The following is a 17,126-nucleotide window of genomic DNA, read 5'->3' as shown; positions in this document are numbered from 1 at the left end:
AATAGCATAAATAAATATTGCATAAATACAGTAAATAGTATAAACACAGTAGCGTAAAGTCATTTTAAAGTACCTGGAAGGGCATTCTTGTTTTAATCTGTTTCCCTTACAGGTGCGAACTATCAGTTGGACTCATCCTTGTGCAATGTGTCTGAAGTGTCCTGATGAGGTCCTGCTTTCACTCCAGTGGGCTGGCCAGAGCATGCCATTACATTTCCCACATCAGGGCCAGAGCCAGTCACGTAAAGCACACCACAAGTCATCCTGAGATGTTAGTGCTGCGATTCCAATACAATAATTTCAAGGTAGAAGTGAGAAATACAATGTCTGGAGTAAAGTGATCGACAATTGACCAGTTTTAAGTCCGAAATATGTAATAGTTCTTTTCCCACTCCTTTTCCTTTCCCTCTTTTTCTATTTTTTTTTGTTAGTTTAACCAAAAGTATGCTTACTTAAATTAAAATAAAATTTGCAGTGAGAAATATGTCTAAGCTGATACCTACCAGGTAAATTTGCTTTACTGCTTGCCATTTTGAAGTCTGTAGAGCTCATTTGGAATATTGAATGTGACTTAGTCACCAGGGCAGAAAAGCAATGTTTCCAGGCAGTGGACAGTAAGGCTTAAATTCAGTACTGAATTTTAAATTGAATACTGAATTAAAACTCAAGTATATTGTGCATGCATAAAGAATGCATAGAAATATGTTGGCCATGATGACACCATAAGATGTTTTAAAGCTGAAAATACCGATTGAATTCCTCTTTACTATCTTTTTATTTTTATTTTTTTTCACCCCATGTTTCTGTCTATATCTAGCACACTCCAGGACTCTTAAATTCAATTGCATTTTGGATTCTTGATTACTTCTCTTAAAAATATGTTCTTATATCAGTTTTGACATGTCTTTTTTTTTTTTTCCTTAAACTATTCTGCTCCTGAGAAGAACAATAATCAGGGTAGGCAATACAATATATCCACATCATTTTAATACAATATATCCACATCTTTTTAAATGCTATATGTGTAATTTGATTTAATCTATTTTTGTCTATTTTCTGTAGATTACATTAAAAATAGTCATAAGGTGAGTCTCAGAGTCAGAAACACTGGAGCCAAGGAACTTTTGCTGAAGAAGGCCAGGACCACAAAATTCTTGCCCAACTCATATTTTACTCTTTTTTTTTTTTTTTTTTTCCCCTCAGGACTGATCACCCTCTTTCTGGAATTTTATTTACAATCCCTCTTTCCAAATGAATAATGGCCAAAGGGAGGGAGCAGGTAGGAGGCTTTTCTCTTGGCTTCTCTACCTGTGCTTCCTACCATAAAATACAAGGTGTCCAGCCATCCCAGTGACTCTACAACAGCTTCTAACATAGTGTGATGCAAAATGAAAAGTCACTGCACCCAAGGGTGCATAGGCATTGAGGTGAACACACTCTTCTAATTTAGTCTCCACTTGTTTCTTAAAAGTTAATGCATTTGGGACTTGGTTTTTAGCCTGATCTACTAAACAAAGAACATGCTCATGCCACTTGTCTGAATGTATACTTGCAATAATCGTTGAGCCTATGGATTTATTTTCATGTAATTTGACAAAGCGCTAGAAGTAGAAATATCCATTTCATGAGGGTCTTGCTGCCTGATCACACAGACATGTATGGTTCATCATTTACAAATACCACTCAGTACAGGGTTTCCTTTGCATGAAAACTACAGAAGGGGGGTGAGCTTGGGGCACTCTGTGGTCTCCTCTATGCATGAGGTTGACATGCAGGCAGGGAATATACCTAGACCTTGAAAATCTTTTTGGAAGTAGATTTGTCTATCTTTCCCGCACTGAAGAAAAAGCTAATGGTCTCCCTCATTTGGAAATCAGAAAAATTGAGGGAAGGAGCCAGGAAGCAAGGCTTCTTTAACTGTGTTGGTAACAGAACTACTTTCCTCCTGTCCCAATTTGGCTGTTACATCAGTGCATTTTTCCCTTGGGTGGTACTTTCTATCTGCAGCTGCAACCTGTGATTAAATCAAACCGTGCCCAGTAAAGAACAGCCTTGTAGACCTCTAATGGAAACTCAGGTGCTCTTAGATGCAGCATGAATGATTCCATAAGCAGCAGCCTTTTTGCCTGCTTACTAATCAACTGATACATAACCTGAGTTAAGAGAGTGTCATTCTCATATCCAGATACCAGATTTATTTATTTATTTATTTATTTTTATGATGGAAGCATTGGCCTGAACGGTTTCCAGGTGGAATAATGGCAGTGTGACTAGTTACGCTTTACCTTCTGGTCTTCTTTTAGGGAGCAAGTAAAGATATAAGTGGTGGCAAAAAAGAGTTCGTGAAAGAATCACATCTATCTTTATTAATCACATTAATTATTCTGAGCTTACCTTTGGTGTGGCTGTGGTGCTTGTGGCAAGTTTCTGTTGATCTCTAAAAAGGCATGTCATTATAGAGAACAAAAGAATCATAGAATATCCTGAGTTGGAAGGGACCCTTAAGGATCATCAAGTCCAACTCCTGGCACCACACAGGTCTACCCAAAAGTTTAGACCATGTGACTAAGTGCACAGTCCAAACACCTGTTAAATTCAGACACGCTTGGTGCAGTGACTACGTCCCTGGGGAGCCTGTTCCAGCATGCAACCACCCTCTCAGTGAAGAAGCTCTTCCTGACGTCCAGCCTAAACTTCCCCTGCCTCAGCTTGACACCATTCCTGCGAATCCTATCACTGGTGATTACAGAGAACAGGTCACCTGCCTCTCCACTCCCCCTCGTGAAGAAGCTGTAGACTGTGATAAGGTCCCCCCTAAGCCTCCTCTTCTCCAGGCTGAACAGGCCCAGTGCCCTTAGCCACTCCTTTTATGTCCTCCCCTCTAGGCCCTTCACCACCTTCGTGGCCCTCCTCTGGACACTCTACAATTTAATGTCCTTCTTGTACTGTGGTGCCCAGAACTGCACACAGTACTCGAGGTGAGGCTGCACCAGTGCAGAGTAGAGCGGGACAATCACCTCCCTCGACTGACTAGCAATGCTGTGCTTGATGCACCCCAGGGTATGGTTGGCCCTCCTGGCAGCCAGGGCACACTGCTGGCTCTAAATGCTAAGCTTGTAGTGTACTAGTGTGTGTGTGTGTGTGTGTGTATACATATATTAGCTTTTTGTAGTTCCGAGTTGTGAAATGATAAATACAGGTGCAGATGAAATCTCTGTGCCACACAGCTGCATGACTCAGCCTGGCCTCTAGGGACCTGCTTGGACAGAGTGCAATGGTCAGTTCAGTTTCGCTTTTGAAGGCACGGAGTCAGGAACAGCTCTCTCTCCCTTTCTTTTTAGGTAAATCTTCAAAGTAATCCTACAGTGATTACTGCCAGTTTAAAATATTGAGGATTTTTTAAACCTTGCAATAATGTTAGTTTACCTATGATAAACAGGTATCTTGAAGCCTACTTCAGAGTTTAATTATTTCTTATTCACATGAACCTCCCCCTTATGGAGAAGATGGCAAACAGGTAAATTTTCTAGCTTCCTCTTAAATTTTCTAACTTCCTTCTCACTCTCCAAGCTTGCCCAGAGCATGAACTGTGCCTGGGTGGCTTTCTTCCCGTTTGGGAACCATACAAAGCTGTGTCTGCAGGTATTTTTAAAATGGAATCTAGTGGTGTTAAGTCTGATTCAATCATTAACAAGAAAATGTAAAAAGACAAGTGAACTGCTGCAGGTGACAACAAATTTCTGGGCCGATAGTGGGAAATGAACAGCTGTGTCATTGTATTTAAGCTGAGAGCCTGAGGCAAAGGAAACCTGAATCCTAAGGCAGGTGAGCAGCACCTGTGAGTTGTTGCTGTTGATTTATTTAACTTGTTGCTGGGGCCCACTGTACCTGAGGTAAGCTATTCCTAGACTTATATAAGTGACTTGTGCTGTATTTTATCTGTAGTCTGTCCCTTGGATAAAAAGGATTTTGAGTAATGCTTGAAAATATTTTCTCTGTGTTTCTGGTAATGCAAACAGTGAACTAACTGGTATAAGTTTGTGCCTCAGGGAAACCTAGGTAACCATAAACAATGGAGGATAAGAGCTTGTTTTAAGCTGAAAGCTCATGTTAAAGGACTGCAAATCCTTTATAAGAGAGAGGAGAGAGGAAAAAAAAAAAAAAGAGTTTTTGATTATGCTCTGAAGGAAAACTCAAGATTAGATTTCCAGGGATCAGATTCTAGCTCATGGACTTTCATCTGAGAAAGAAGATAATCACTTTTTGTGCACAGGCACCCCAATGTGTACCAGAACAGTAGGCAGAGGAGGTTGTTTCTAAAAACCCAGCAAGGATGCTGACAGCTGACTTCACAGTAGGGGAAAGAACATTTTGCTGTGTCACCTGGGTGAAATTGCTCTCTGCTTTTCTTAAGTGTGAAAAACTGGTGGGAGGGCACATCCATACCAATGGGAGCTGCATGGGTTGTAGGAGACTCTGCAGAAGTTACAGCAGGGAGCAGAGATACTCTGTGCTGTCTTTATGGCAGCATTAAAAGGGTAGGGTGTAGGATGCCTCCTTTGCTGGTTACTGCTCCTTCAGATTTGAAGACAAATGCATCACACAGTAGTGGAAGGGAGCCCCAGGCAGGTCAGTGGGTGCAGACTGCTTGGGGAAATGAAGGTGATGGGAACCTTAGTGCTTCCCTTCTCAGTATTACTGACCGCTGTAATATATGCGCTCAGGCCAGGCGTGGTGGACAGATTATTTCAGATCTTCAGCTCTCTTACTTAGCTGTCCCTCTGTGCCCCTGCTATTCTACAGGTGAGTTAATGGTAAAGGCAATACAGACAACAGCACAGCCTGCCTCATCTGTTAGTGCACCCATTTAATACGCACATACTCTTCACCTGGACTGTGTTATGTGAAGCTTTTTTTTTAATTCATGGAAGTAAAAGTATCCTTTCTTATTCTGCTCTTCACTGACTTTACTCATTCATTTTACAGCTGTCGAACATGGTTACACTCAATTGATTTTTTTAGGGATGTAATACCTCCAAACCAGTAAGTACTTTTAGCATCTTGCTGAATTGCAGCTTTCCAAAAAGATGTCAGTCAGTGAGAGCTTAAAAATACCTTAGCTGTGTCGAAGAGAAAGAACTTGAAAACCAAAGAGGAGAGAGTCACTCCATAATGCACTCACTGGTATCTGTCTATGATGCTATGAAATTAACTCAGCCTGAAGAGCAGATAGAGATAGGGCTTGGTAGCACTCAATTTTTATCAGTCTGTTTATTTTAGATAAACCCAGTGGTGATCTGAGTTGAAATAACCTCTAGTTTTTGTAAGCATGTGGATAACGGAAAGACATGTCACTCAGGTCAATGAGATACAGATGTTTTATCAAATCTTGGTAGAATTTTCTTCAAGTTTCAGAGGTTAGGTGGGAAAATGTTTATTTTAAATATTTTGCTGAGATCTGGCAATTCACTGGGATTAGGTAAGATGATCAAATCATCAATCCTTCTGTGTTCTTGGGGAATGAAGGCAGCCCTGTAACCTACCATTTCTCTTGTCCTGTTGTTCTGTGAGAATTCTCTTAGTTATGTCTAGCCACACTAAGTCCCTTGTTCCTTGTTTCTCTTGTAAGTGCTTTTCTTCTTTGTGCTAGTTGGAGTTAAATTAAAATAGATTAACCAGTAACTACTTATTCCAGCAGCATTTGAACACTCATGTTTCCAGCTGTAAAAAATCTAAAATCTGTCTTTTGCTTTTATGTAGGTACTGCCATATTCCTTATTGCCAAGTCTTCCAGCAGCAAATAAAAATCATGCATCTCTTCTTCCTTTCCATTTTATCTTTGCTATTGAAACACACTGGCAGCAGAGAAGTTTTATTTGGTCATAATAATTTCACAGAATATCAAGTGGGCAACATGAACCTGATCCTCTCTGTCCCACATGGTGGGTCAATGGAACCTGAAGACATCCCTGATCGAGAGGCTGGCTGTTGGGATGCAGAGACATCTTCTTGTATTTTCTCTCATGACTGTCCTCCTGGAAGCATTCAAGACTATAAGAACTGCAAAGTGTCTACCAACCAAGACAGGTATACCATAGAAGTGGCTCAGGTTCTTGCTGAAGAAATCAACAAGATTACTGATGGCTTCTTCCCACATATCGTTATAAATCATCTACAGAGGTTCAAGATGGATGCTAACAGGGAAAAGGAAGAAGCCGCCTTTGGAATTCCCCAAGCAGAACAGGCCTGGGAGGATTATATGGGATTTTTGACCACTGCAAAATCACAGATGACAAGGGGCCTGATTCTAGATATCCATGGACAAGCACATCCTGAACAGTGGATAGAACTAGGCTATACAGTTTCAAAAACTTCCCTTAACTCTGGTGTCTTTTCCGCGTCATGTTCCTCCATTAGATATCTGGCCAATCAGCTAGTTAGTGTGTCTTTTGGGACTCTGCTTGCAGGGAACAGAAGTTTGGGTAAATATATTGAAGAACAAAATAACAGTTATGTTTGTGTGCCTTCTCCATCCAATCCTAGCCCCAATAATGGGAACTATTATAGTGGTGGATACATAACAAAGACTTTTGGCTCCCGTGATTCTGGTGCCGTTGATGCCATTCAGATGGAGCTACCCCAGTGGGTTAGGGCACCTGAAGAGCGTCTCAGATTCTGTAAAGCATTAGCAAGAGCTGTAATGAAATTCTGGCAAACTAATTACTGTAGCCAATCCAACCATGAATTTCTGCCATGCTGAAAGAGACTGCCTTAAGATACCTTTCCATACTACAGTAATGATCTCGAACAACAAAACAACTGATACACCTGTAACTCTTAAACCTGCAATATAATTCTGGATGCTGGAGGAGAGACACTAACCTCTAAAGACAGACATCATCAAGATAAAATTCACAGATAGTACCCAACAAATAAGTTAACAAACAACTTTGTACTAGATCCAGCACTGAAAAGACTGCCTGAAGGGTATCTTTGGAAGTATTACTTGTCTGACATGTTCTTTTGTTCTTAGCTTCTTCCTAGCAGTGTCCTCTCTCCTCTAGGATACAATAAACTATTCTTCAAAATAATTCTTTGTAGTACAGTGTCTTAGTATATTATCTGTTCAAGGAAATGGAGTGTCTTTGCTTTTCTTGCAACACTTAAAAAAACAACAACTGAATAATACCATTGTTTAGAATGTTTGGGGCTAGGACTAATTTCCATTTGGTGTCTTTAAAGCATTAGGAGTTGGAACTCAACAAGTAAATTAATGCTGTGCAGTGACATACAGCCTGAACTACTTCAGGTTTTATGTAATGAATTATGAGAAAAAAGAGAGCATTACTATATAGTGCTGTAGTTTTGTCGTGATTTAAATAGCACAGCAATAAGGTAGCAATTGGATGGAAGGCTGCTAAACACAACATGTACACATCATGCATTTTAGACAGTTTTCTTTACTGCATGGTTCCTGTGGGAAAGGAATTTGCAGGTGGCTTTGTGCTGTTTCACGTGTCCCTGAATTAGAGATTATGAGGAAACAAGCAGTAGAAACAAAAACTTGAGCAAGGTCGAGATAAAGTAACTTGGCTACAGTGTTAAAGATGAGTTTGTCAGTGGCCAATTGCTGGCTGGCTCGAGGTGTGTGTCTGAGGGTCTCTAACCTATTGTGTGACAGATTTGGGCGTGTGGACAGCGCATGGGGCTACGGGGAAAGTATATGTAAAGCATATAAGGGGGCCTGGCGACCCCCTCCGGGGGGCCGGGATCCCAGAGTTGATGGGGACCGAGCCGTTCCTTAATCCGAGATTGCAGGCTCGGCTCAACGATGCCATCCTGCGGCAGTCCGCGTCTCTGGCCCTCCAGGCTATGCTGAAGTTACCTGAAGCGGGAAAAGTCGAGCCATCGTTTACTAGCAGTAGGCAACAAGTTAGCGAGCCTTATACGCAGTTCATTGATATTGACAACCGCGAGGCGAAGGAGGCCCTTATGGCAGCGGAAAATGCAAACACAGACTGTAAGAAAATACTCCAAGCCCTGCCTGTTAATACTACATTAGCACAAACGACAGAGGTGTGTGATCGAGTTGGGTCCATAGAACATCACGCTGTCGCTTTGGCCGTAGCCTTTGCTGTGGCACTTCAAATGGGAGGCAGGCGGTGTTTCCGCTGCCAAGCCACGGGACATTTTGCTGCTGAATGCCCACAGCGAGGAGCGGAGAGGAGGGACACGCGGTAACCCTGCTCCTCCCGCTGCTTGCCCACGGTGCGGCAAGGGCTGGCACTGGGCCAACCGCTGCCACTTGAAGAATAACGCAGAGGGTCAGCCTTCACAGCTCTGGTGGCGAAACGGGAAGGGGAGCGCGGGGCGTGCGACACCTCCAGTGCCCCGGCCCTCCGTCATAGGCAGTCACCACCCTGGGGGATGGTGACTGCCAGGCCGCAGCCGTCATCGCCTGCTGCACTAGTGGTTCCACCGACTGCGTCACGGGGGACTCCCCCACTGCCCAAACCCGAGGAAGCGCCAGGTTGGATGTCTCCACAGTAACGGACTGCATGCACCCTTTGGGACACTTGGGTCTGTAAAATACCTCTTAGTGTAAAGGGACCATGGGTCTTTTTGTACTGCCCAGAGTAATTGATGCGGATTTTGAAGGGATAATACAAGCAATGGCATGGACTCCCTCTCCTCCAGTGCACATACCAAAGGGAATTAGAATTGCTCATCTGATTCTTTTCCGAGCAGTAGTCTGCAGGAGTTGGTTCAAGAACAACTCCAACAAGGACATACATCCGACAGACAGCCCATGGAATTCACCAGTGTTTGTCATCGAGAAGAAGGACGGGAAATGGAGATTGCTGCATGATTTGTGATGAATCAATGCAGCGATCGAGGACATTGCAGCCAGAAAATAAAGCAAAACAAAATAAAACAAAAAAGAAAAGAAAAGAGAGAGAGAAAAAAAAGAAAAAGAGGGGAAAAAAAAAAACTAGTTGCCATGTCCAGGCTCACTTCCATGTTGCTTTCATAGTGCTAGGCATCCCAAAGGAAATAAAACCCAACAATGTCCCTGCCTATGGTAGTCACTCCCTTCAAACCTTTTTTCGAACTTGGGGTAACCGACACATCACAGGAATTCCTCATTCCCCCACGGATCAAGCCATTGTTGAGCGCACACATCGCACCTTGAAGGGTCATGGTTGGCCTCCTCCTCACAATCACCACTGCCATTGGTTATTGCCAGCCCTGCCTGGGTCTCTATCTAACCATGCCACAACATCTGGGTCACCCTTGCCAACATGACAGGACAAGAAGCGATGTGCCTGTCCCTGGCTAGTGCTAATGACCCGTTTACAACACGTCTGGTGGGGAACCCAGCAGATAACAAAGACTGGACTGTCCACTTGCCACAAGCGTCCTTAGAGACACAGGAATTAGATATCCTGGGATGTGTAACAGCAACAGCATGTGTAAGGTTCAATTTCTCAGGCAAAAACTAAATCATGAAACAAATGGTCAACGCCACACTTGCTCCTTATTGCAATGCATCTCTTTGGTGTAATTATACAAGACTATAATAGCATCATTCCTTGTGCCAGGAGCCACTCTGCTTGGCTGTGGGATTGACTGTGGAGTGGACACCCCTAGATGCACCCAGAGCTTTTTCCTTGGAGGGGTCTCCACTCTCAGTTGCTCACCGTGGGAGTAGACAAGGACCTCCTAAAGCCATGGACAAACTATTTTAAGTGATATTTTTCTGTGGTATGAATGAGAAGTGCAAGAGACCTCATTACATGATTGTGTGATTGTGCTGTGTGAGTGAGATGCAGCGTCGCTGTGAAGCAACATACCTAGTGCTTAGTGGCTTGTTGACTGATGTAGATTCTAGTAGGCACGCTACTTTACAATTGTAATTCTGCTTGTGATTTTCACCCTGTTGCTTATTGTACCTTGCTTATTACAATGTCTGCTGTGCTTGATAGAAAAATCTATAGAAAGTATTTGGTTGGTTGAAAATAAAAGAGGGGGAATTGTGGGAAAGGAATTTTCAGGTGTCTTTGCGCTGTTTCACATGTCCCTGAATTAGAGATAATGAGGAAACAAGCGGTAGAAACAAAAACTTGAGCAAGGTCGAGATAAAGTAACTTGGCTGAAGTGCTAAAGATGAGCTTGGCAGCGGCCAATTGCTGGCTGGCTCGAGGCGTGTGTCTGAGGGTCTCTAACCAATTGTATGACAGATTTGGGCGTGTGGACAGCACATGGGGCTATGGGGAAAGTATATGTAGTAGTGAAAAATGGCAATAAATGTCTCCTGTTCAAGAGCCATCAGGAGCCCATGTCTTTCATCCCTTCAGGTGCCCTCCTGAGTGGTGGTGCATTGACTTCACTCAGCGTAGGATTAAATATTTAATTGTTACTGGAAGTAGTATTGCATTATGGAGGGAGTGTTCTGCGTAATGGAGAATATGGAGACATGAATAGACATAAGTAAAAATCAGCTCTTGGACAAGACAGGAAATTAAAAAGGAAAACCAAAGGGAGCAGCTAGCAAGACTGAAAAAAAATCAAACATTAAGAGCCTAAGAAGAAACGTAGTAAGTAGTCAGTTCTGAGGAAGAACCAAGGAAGAATGGTGACCCTGCTTGAGCAGGGGGTTTAGACTAGATGATCTCTGGATGTCCCTTCCAACCTCAACCATTCTGTGATTCTGTGAAGAAGTATTTAATAAACTGGACAGAAGAGGGATATCTGCGTCCTACAACTATAGTTAAATACTTTAGTTTTAATTAGAAATAGGGAAAATGCCAAAGGGAAAACCTTACATAATTATAAAATGACGCGTTTTTAAAAGCGTGTAAAGAAATGGATAAGTAGCTCTCTGAACCTGTTCATTTCTATTAATCTCTGAAGATGAAGCAATTTTCAATAGCTGGAAAAGAGCTGATGTGGCTGTCTTTCAAAGGCAAATAGGACATGGAATTGTAGTGGTGTTAGCTTTTATACACTAATGGCAAAGTACCCACGATGTTGCTTGTTCACTTCCCCAAGGGAATGGGGAAGAGAAGTGGAAGAGAAAAAGCAAGAAAATGTGTGGGTTGAGATAAAGACAGTCTAATAGGTGAAGCAAGGCAGCATATGCAAGCAAACAAAATAATGAATTAATTTACTACTTCCCATCAGCAGGCTGATGTTTATCCCATTCCTGGGAAGCAGGGCCTCAGCACACATCATGGTTACTTGGGCAGATGAACACCGTAACCATAACCATCTCATCTTCCTCCTCCTTTTCCCAACCTTTTATCGTTGAGTAGGACATTATATGGTATTGAATATCTCTGGTCAGTTTTATGTCAGCTGTCCCAGCTGTGGTCCTTCCCAGCTTCTTGTGCACCCACATTCTACTCACTGGGGGTGGGGAGAACACCTTGACACAGTGCAGGCAATGCTCAGCAATAGCTACAACACTGTCCTGTTACCATACTCTTTTAGTCACAAATCTAAAACATGGTAATCATATAGGCTGCTGTGAAGAAAATTAGTTACATCCCAGATATTTTTTATTCTTCAGAGATATCTGTATGGCTAGCAATACAAGTATTTTTGCAGATATATGGCCCTTAATCTTTAAAGCAGTTAATCATAAGAAGTTGGATATAATTGGTAGTGATGCAAACCATGTGAGAAAATTAAATTGAGAAGCATTTAAAAATAAAATGTCCAAGTATGTGATTGTAGTTCTAATGGCTTCTGCTGCATTAATGTTACTGCAAAAGGTGGAAAACACTTGTGCTTACCTCATCTATGGGAAGTGACCCAAATACTGCACCACATACTCTGTTTCCTGACTCAAAAATTTCCAAAGGTTGCCTGTGGATCTGATCAAGGGAAACCAAAGTCAGTGCATTACTAGCTCAAGACAAAAGGTAATAAAGAAATGCTTTTGCATATTACTTTTGTTATTGAACAGCATAGTAACATTCATGTTATCTGAAGAAAGGAATGCAATTACTACGTAGAGAGATTGTGTTTTATGCACAAGTTTTGAACATTTCTAAATTAGAAAGAGATCTTTCTGCTATAGAAAAGGCACAACTAGCAAGATTCCAGCTTCTCCTGGGACAACAAATAAAGACAGTTAATAGCAAAATGTTTTTTTATCACCTAAACTAAAGCTAGTTTTAAATACTTACGTAGTTACATCACCTATTAACATCTTGGCTAAGTTCAATACAGGAATCATTTTCAGGTTACTTGTCAGGTTTGTTGGATGCATTTTATTAGAGGACAATGGAAGTCTAGCCAAAGGGTAATTAATACAGTAAGAACTCTCTCCCAGATTATAGCTTCATCGCAGGACTGTTACTCTGGCTATCTTTGTTGGGCTGTGCAAATCCCAAATACCTCAGCAAACTGTTAGGAAAGATGCAGATGAACAAAAGGACATTACTGCTGTAAACTGTAGGAAGCTCTGAATTACTGAAAATACATCAAGTTCATCCATGCTCACCTGAATCCTGATACTTACCTAGGTATTATACTTAAAGACAGGGCAGGAAATTTAACTGTTCTTACACAATATAGCAGTGATTTCACCCTAGTAGAACAACTTATGGTCCTCCAATGAGGAAAAAAAGTATACCTAAACCTTGAAATAGTTGAAAACATGAGTTTAATTCAAAATTGTACAATATACAGAGATTTTCTACTTACATTTTTTTCTAGTATGAAGTAAAAACTGAAGTCCACTGTTTTGTTCATCTCTAAGGCTAATAAAAGGAAATCATACCTTTTTTTTCATCAAAATCCCAATCACAAGGGTACTCCAGTGCTAATGTTTTTGAACATGAAACTACTGACTTGTCCCACCATGTTCTCAAACACTGACTCTGCTACATTAAAATTCATGTTTTATACCCAACATCAACCTTTTTTTTTCTTTTTTTTTTCTTTTTTTTTTTTTCTCCCCACTAACACTGTTCTCTCTTATTATACATTGTTGTCTAGAGCTGTTGAACAACAATGTACGCTCCTACAGCACAACCAGCTCCAGTAGTTTCCCTGTGATTTAAACCCAGGCCACTTCAGAGACTGTGCAGCATTCATGACTGGTATAACTGTTACTTAAGGGAGCTTGTCAACTTGTTGCTTCCTTCTGGTGAAATGACAGAATGTCTCAAAACTGTGTGCTTGGCTACCTTTACCTAGCAACAAGTAATCCACTAGCTCCAACTAGTCAATCATCCATATGAGATGAGAACTGATCCTTGGTGTCCCAGGAAACAAGAGAAAGGAGGTGGTAAGACAGGGCAACAAGGTGAATCTTCCATTCACCTTGTCATCATTTCACCCAAGATACACCGAGAGAAATGGTCACATGGAATAATGTCTTTTACTGACTACTGTTTGAATCTTAGCTGACCACATTAGGATAACAGATTGTGGTACATAGGAGACACAGTACCACAGATTTTAGGAGAGGATGTTAAGAGTTCATACCCCTCACTAGCTGTTTAGTGGGGGGAGAAAATGGTCAGAAAGGTGTTAATGGAAGCTGTTTTTTTTTTTGTTTCTTTATTTTGCAAGTGGCCATAGAATTTGTATCTTTTCCCTTTTCTAGTACAACTCCAGCAAAAGAAGTTTTAAGGGCTAAGCCAAGTAAAGATGGACCATTATTCAGTTAGAGGTGTAGAAATTGTTCATAATGATATCCAAACTGACTCAGGATTCTCTTGGAATCTGATTTCATGGGAACCTTGAAAGAACAATTATACATAACCAGTGATTCACTGTCATTCTAGCATTTTCACACACCCTTCAGGTAGAACTGGGATATTTAGGATTTCTGTTGGAGTATGTGAGAATCCTAGATTTTACTGTTTTTGTTTTTTTTTGTTTGTTTTTATGCTGTTAAGCCAAGCAAGTGAATCATTGTGTTCTTTCATATAAATGGAACTTGGAAGCATTAAACAATGAGAATGAAAACCACAGAATTTTCGATTTTTTTGATCTCTCTGTTACTGCATTTTTTGTTCTAGCTTGTCCACTGAATGAGAATATATAGGGTTATTTATGGCTGTTTTATAAATGTGAAATGCAGTTGCAATTCATAATATATTGCACAGAACTGAAACAAATCTGTCATATACGTTGCATACCTTTGGAAAAGCCAAAGCTTTGAAAAACTTCAAGTCTTGAACTATGTCGACATGTTTAGGAAATTGAAGGCAATCTGGTCAATGATTTCCACCTGTGCACATAAGGCAGAAGAAGAAAAAAAAACATCAGATGCTCCTATCTAAGTGGCAATTTTGAATTTGACATTCTTAATTGCTTCAAAATAAAATTATTTTGATGTGTAAATTATTCCATATCATCAAAATATGATTTATATTGGGAGCTTCAAAGGTGCCATAAAGTGCTTCAATCAAACTTTGTCAATCCAGACACTGATTTGTCATCTTTAGGAGGCTAGATAAATTGATATATAAAACACTAGTTAGCAAATCTGAGTGCGGACTCATTGTCTGGTAATGGATTTTCATCATTTCTCTCAGTTCTTACTACAATTCCTCTATGCCACTGTAATAACAAAGAGAGTTTCCTCTGGTCATATATCTGGTTTCCAAAGTTAATCACAAGAAGAAATGATCTAAATTAAAATATCTATTAGTGCAGATTAACACAGTTTAATTTTATAATCAGAAAAAATGTCATAGCACACAAGCTAAGGAATAATAAACTACAGAGAGAAACTGATACAATTTTTCTTTATGGGTCTGTCTTCCTGCTGACATTTTTTAGTATGTCACCTGAGACACTCATTTAAACTAGCACCTATGCTATTCAGCTGGGTTTGTACCTTTTCATATATATGCACATTTAGGGAATATATGTTATTAACATTTATAATGTGAATTATTATTAAAAATTCTAAAACATTAACTTGGTGAATTATATGACAGCTATCCAATAAGGGAACAGGATTAACATCAGGAAGATAAGTTGACTTAACCCAAGAGAAGTGCCTGTATCCTGTGAAGAGCAAAGCCTAGCACATGTAAGTAACACTGACTCTTGGATAAGTATTGGCTAGCAAAAGTAGGCTAGCTGTCCATTATACTATTTGGTACAATTAATCCAGAGAATTGAGCTACTCTTGAGGTGGCAGCATACAGATCATATAGAATGATAAGACTGAAACTTTCTGTTCCACAGCATGTGACTGCTTTTTTTTTTTTTTTTCTCCCCATTTTTTTTTGCACAGTTAAAAAGGCTTCTCATTTGCTTCCAGTCTAATTATTGTGTTTTAAATGTATGCTACCTGTTCTCCTTTACTGAAATATTTGAAGGGTCCTTAAAAAAGTAGTCGTGTTTGACACAGGCATGTCATTAATGCAGTTTCTTTAAGGTTAGCTGCCTTTAATTATAGTATCTTTGATTCTAGAGGTTTCAGCCTCGTTGCTGCCTGTTCAAAAGGACTATAGGGAGTAGTCCTTCAAACACAGCCAAGAACTTCTCTTCACTGATGAGTTACTGTTCTGACTTCAGTGGCACTACTCACATTAGTAAGAACTATATGTAATCATAAGTGCTTCCAGGATACTGGCCTGGATGGGCTAACACTAAAGGATCTTTGAGCTTTCCCATTATCCCAAAGTGCTTTGGTTAAAAGGCAGCCTAAAAAGTGTACACTGCACATGAAACCTTAACATTAAAGCATGTGTGATTTTCTTAAGCTGTGAAATATTTTTTTCCTAGGCTTGAATTGCCTTTTCACTAAAGACCATGTGCATGTAGCTTCTGCATTTGCTTAACCCAATGATTAATAAAACAGGGAGCTCCAGGACTAGAAATTTGACCTCCTACAGCCTTAGCTAAAGGGCCAAGTATTACTGGCTTGTCTTGTAGCCAACCCACATCCCTTGAGAACTCTACGTAGAATTAAAACTGCTATTGAACATACAACATGCCTGTATCAGACTGTTATGATCTGTAGTATGTGAGTATGTGAATATGTCTACAACATCCCAGCAAACTTAATAAGACCACTTTTTAAACTGAAAGATTGTTTCTGGGATGAAACTATTCACATTAAGCTTTTTCAATAAAGCTTTAGGGATCCCAGAAGTATATCAGCTTGTGCAATTAGAAGAGAAACAGGCTGCTAACATACATAACATACAGACTCTAAATAAAGCTAAAATCTGAAGCAATTATATAGTCATCACTATTACTATTACTCAATTCAAATCCTGACCATCACCTAATCCTAACAGCCACCTAGTTATAACATCTAAGAAATTTACTCATGATTTGTAAAACCATATTAATTAAAAAAAAAAAAAAAGAGGATTATAGTGAATACCTCATAGGAATTATATTTATTTTTATGACCTTCAGTCAAAAGTTGCTTTGTAAGTATAATATTTTCAGAACTGTTCCCCAAGTCATACTTATATATAAATGTTTAAGATCTTACTTGTCCAAGTCCAGCATTAGAGGATATTCAAATTTCTTTTTATTTTCCATATGCTTGCTTTCCTCTTTAATTATAATGGGAAGGCTATTAACATCACAAGGCAAAATCAACTGACTGATATCTGATAATTCAAACTTCCTGAGCTGTCCAAAGTAACCAAGATAACATTCATTTGTGGCATGCCAGACTCTATAGACATAGAAGAAGTGTTCCTGTTTGTATACATGATCAGGTTCTGGAGCATTGTACTACAGTGCAGTGTGTAAGTCATTAAAAAAAAAACACACGATATTAAAGATCAGTTTATCATTTAAGTAACTTGAGAGAAAAAAGAATCTCAGAAGGATGTTGGAAAAATCAGAAAACAATCACAGTTCATTTTTATCAGAAATTGAGAAGTAAAGGCACCAATATCCTGAACTGCTCTAACTGTAAGGTACTACCACCACAGTAGGATCTACACAAAAATTCCTTAGTGAACTCTCCCCAACAATAAACATAAAATTAAAAAACAAAACAAACAAACAAAAACTTCAAATGTACTTACTAGCCAAGAAAGAATTACGCGGTTGTCTATAAAAAGGCTTGAGAGTGAAATAGTTTAATTTGATATGTTGTAATGTTAAGGACCCATGTTAACTTA

At 40.0% G+C, this 17,126-nt stretch overlaps 2 protein-coding genes across 10 annotated transcripts in view; one reads left to right on the top strand and one right to left on the bottom strand.

The window, feature by feature from the left end:
• The first annotated feature begins 2,825 nt into the window (after positions 1-2,825).
• On the top strand, positions 2,826-10,325 carry LOC137853674 (uncharacterized). Of its 9 annotated transcripts, none has more exons than XM_068676289.1 (5): positions 2,830-2,978; positions 3,228-3,341; positions 3,440-3,517; positions 4,987-5,043; positions 5,761-10,325. In XM_068676289.1, exons 3-5 carry the CDS (start codon positions 3,483-3,485, stop codon positions 6,758-6,760), a joined length of 1,092 nt encoding a protein of 363 aa, XP_068532390.1. In that variant the 5' UTR covers positions 2,830-2,978; positions 3,228-3,341; positions 3,440-3,482; the 3' UTR covers positions 6,761-10,325. The 9 variants fall into 9 exon arrangements, with proteins under 9 accessions (XP_068532394.1, XP_068532390.1, XP_068532391.1 ...); XM_068676290.1 differs by having other exon boundaries at positions 3,422-3,517; XM_068676295.1 differs by lacking the exon at positions 4,987-5,043.
• A 1,325-nt stretch (positions 10,326-11,650) lies between these two features.
• The window catches only part of WDR64 (WD repeat domain 64), a 46,480-nt gene continuing 41,004 nt past the window's right edge, over positions 11,651-17,126 (bottom strand). Inside the window, 4 exon segments of the mRNA XM_068675141.1 lie at positions 11,651-11,879; positions 14,160-14,220; positions 14,222-14,251; positions 16,484-16,672. Of these exon segments, the coding sequence (XP_068531242.1) occupies positions 11,766-11,879; positions 14,160-14,220; positions 14,222-14,251; positions 16,484-16,672 (394 nt within the window). The 3' untranslated portion in view covers positions 11,651-11,765.

This window comes from Anas acuta, chromosome 3 (genome assembly GCF_963932015.1).
Source record: "Anas acuta chromosome 3, bAnaAcu1.1, whole genome shotgun sequence".
Taxonomy (NCBI): domain Eukaryota; kingdom Metazoa; phylum Chordata; class Aves; order Anseriformes; family Anatidae; genus Anas; species Anas acuta.
Note: the sequence above shows the minus strand (reverse complement) of the source record. Positions and strands in the feature narration are given on the sequence as shown.

Coding starts and splice junctions, on each gene's coding strand:
- LOC137853674 (XM_068676298.1), top strand. CDS start 2,932: ATGTCCTTCTTGTACTGTGGTGCCCAGAACTGCACACAGTACTCGAG. Junction 2,979..4,986: donor AACTGCACACAGTACTCGAG/GTGAGGCTGCAC, acceptor TTCATTTTACAG/CTGTCGAACATGGTTACACT. Junction 5,044..5,760: donor GATGTAATACCTCCAAACCA/GTAAGTACTTTT, acceptor GCTTTTATGTAG/GTACTGCCATATTCCTTATT.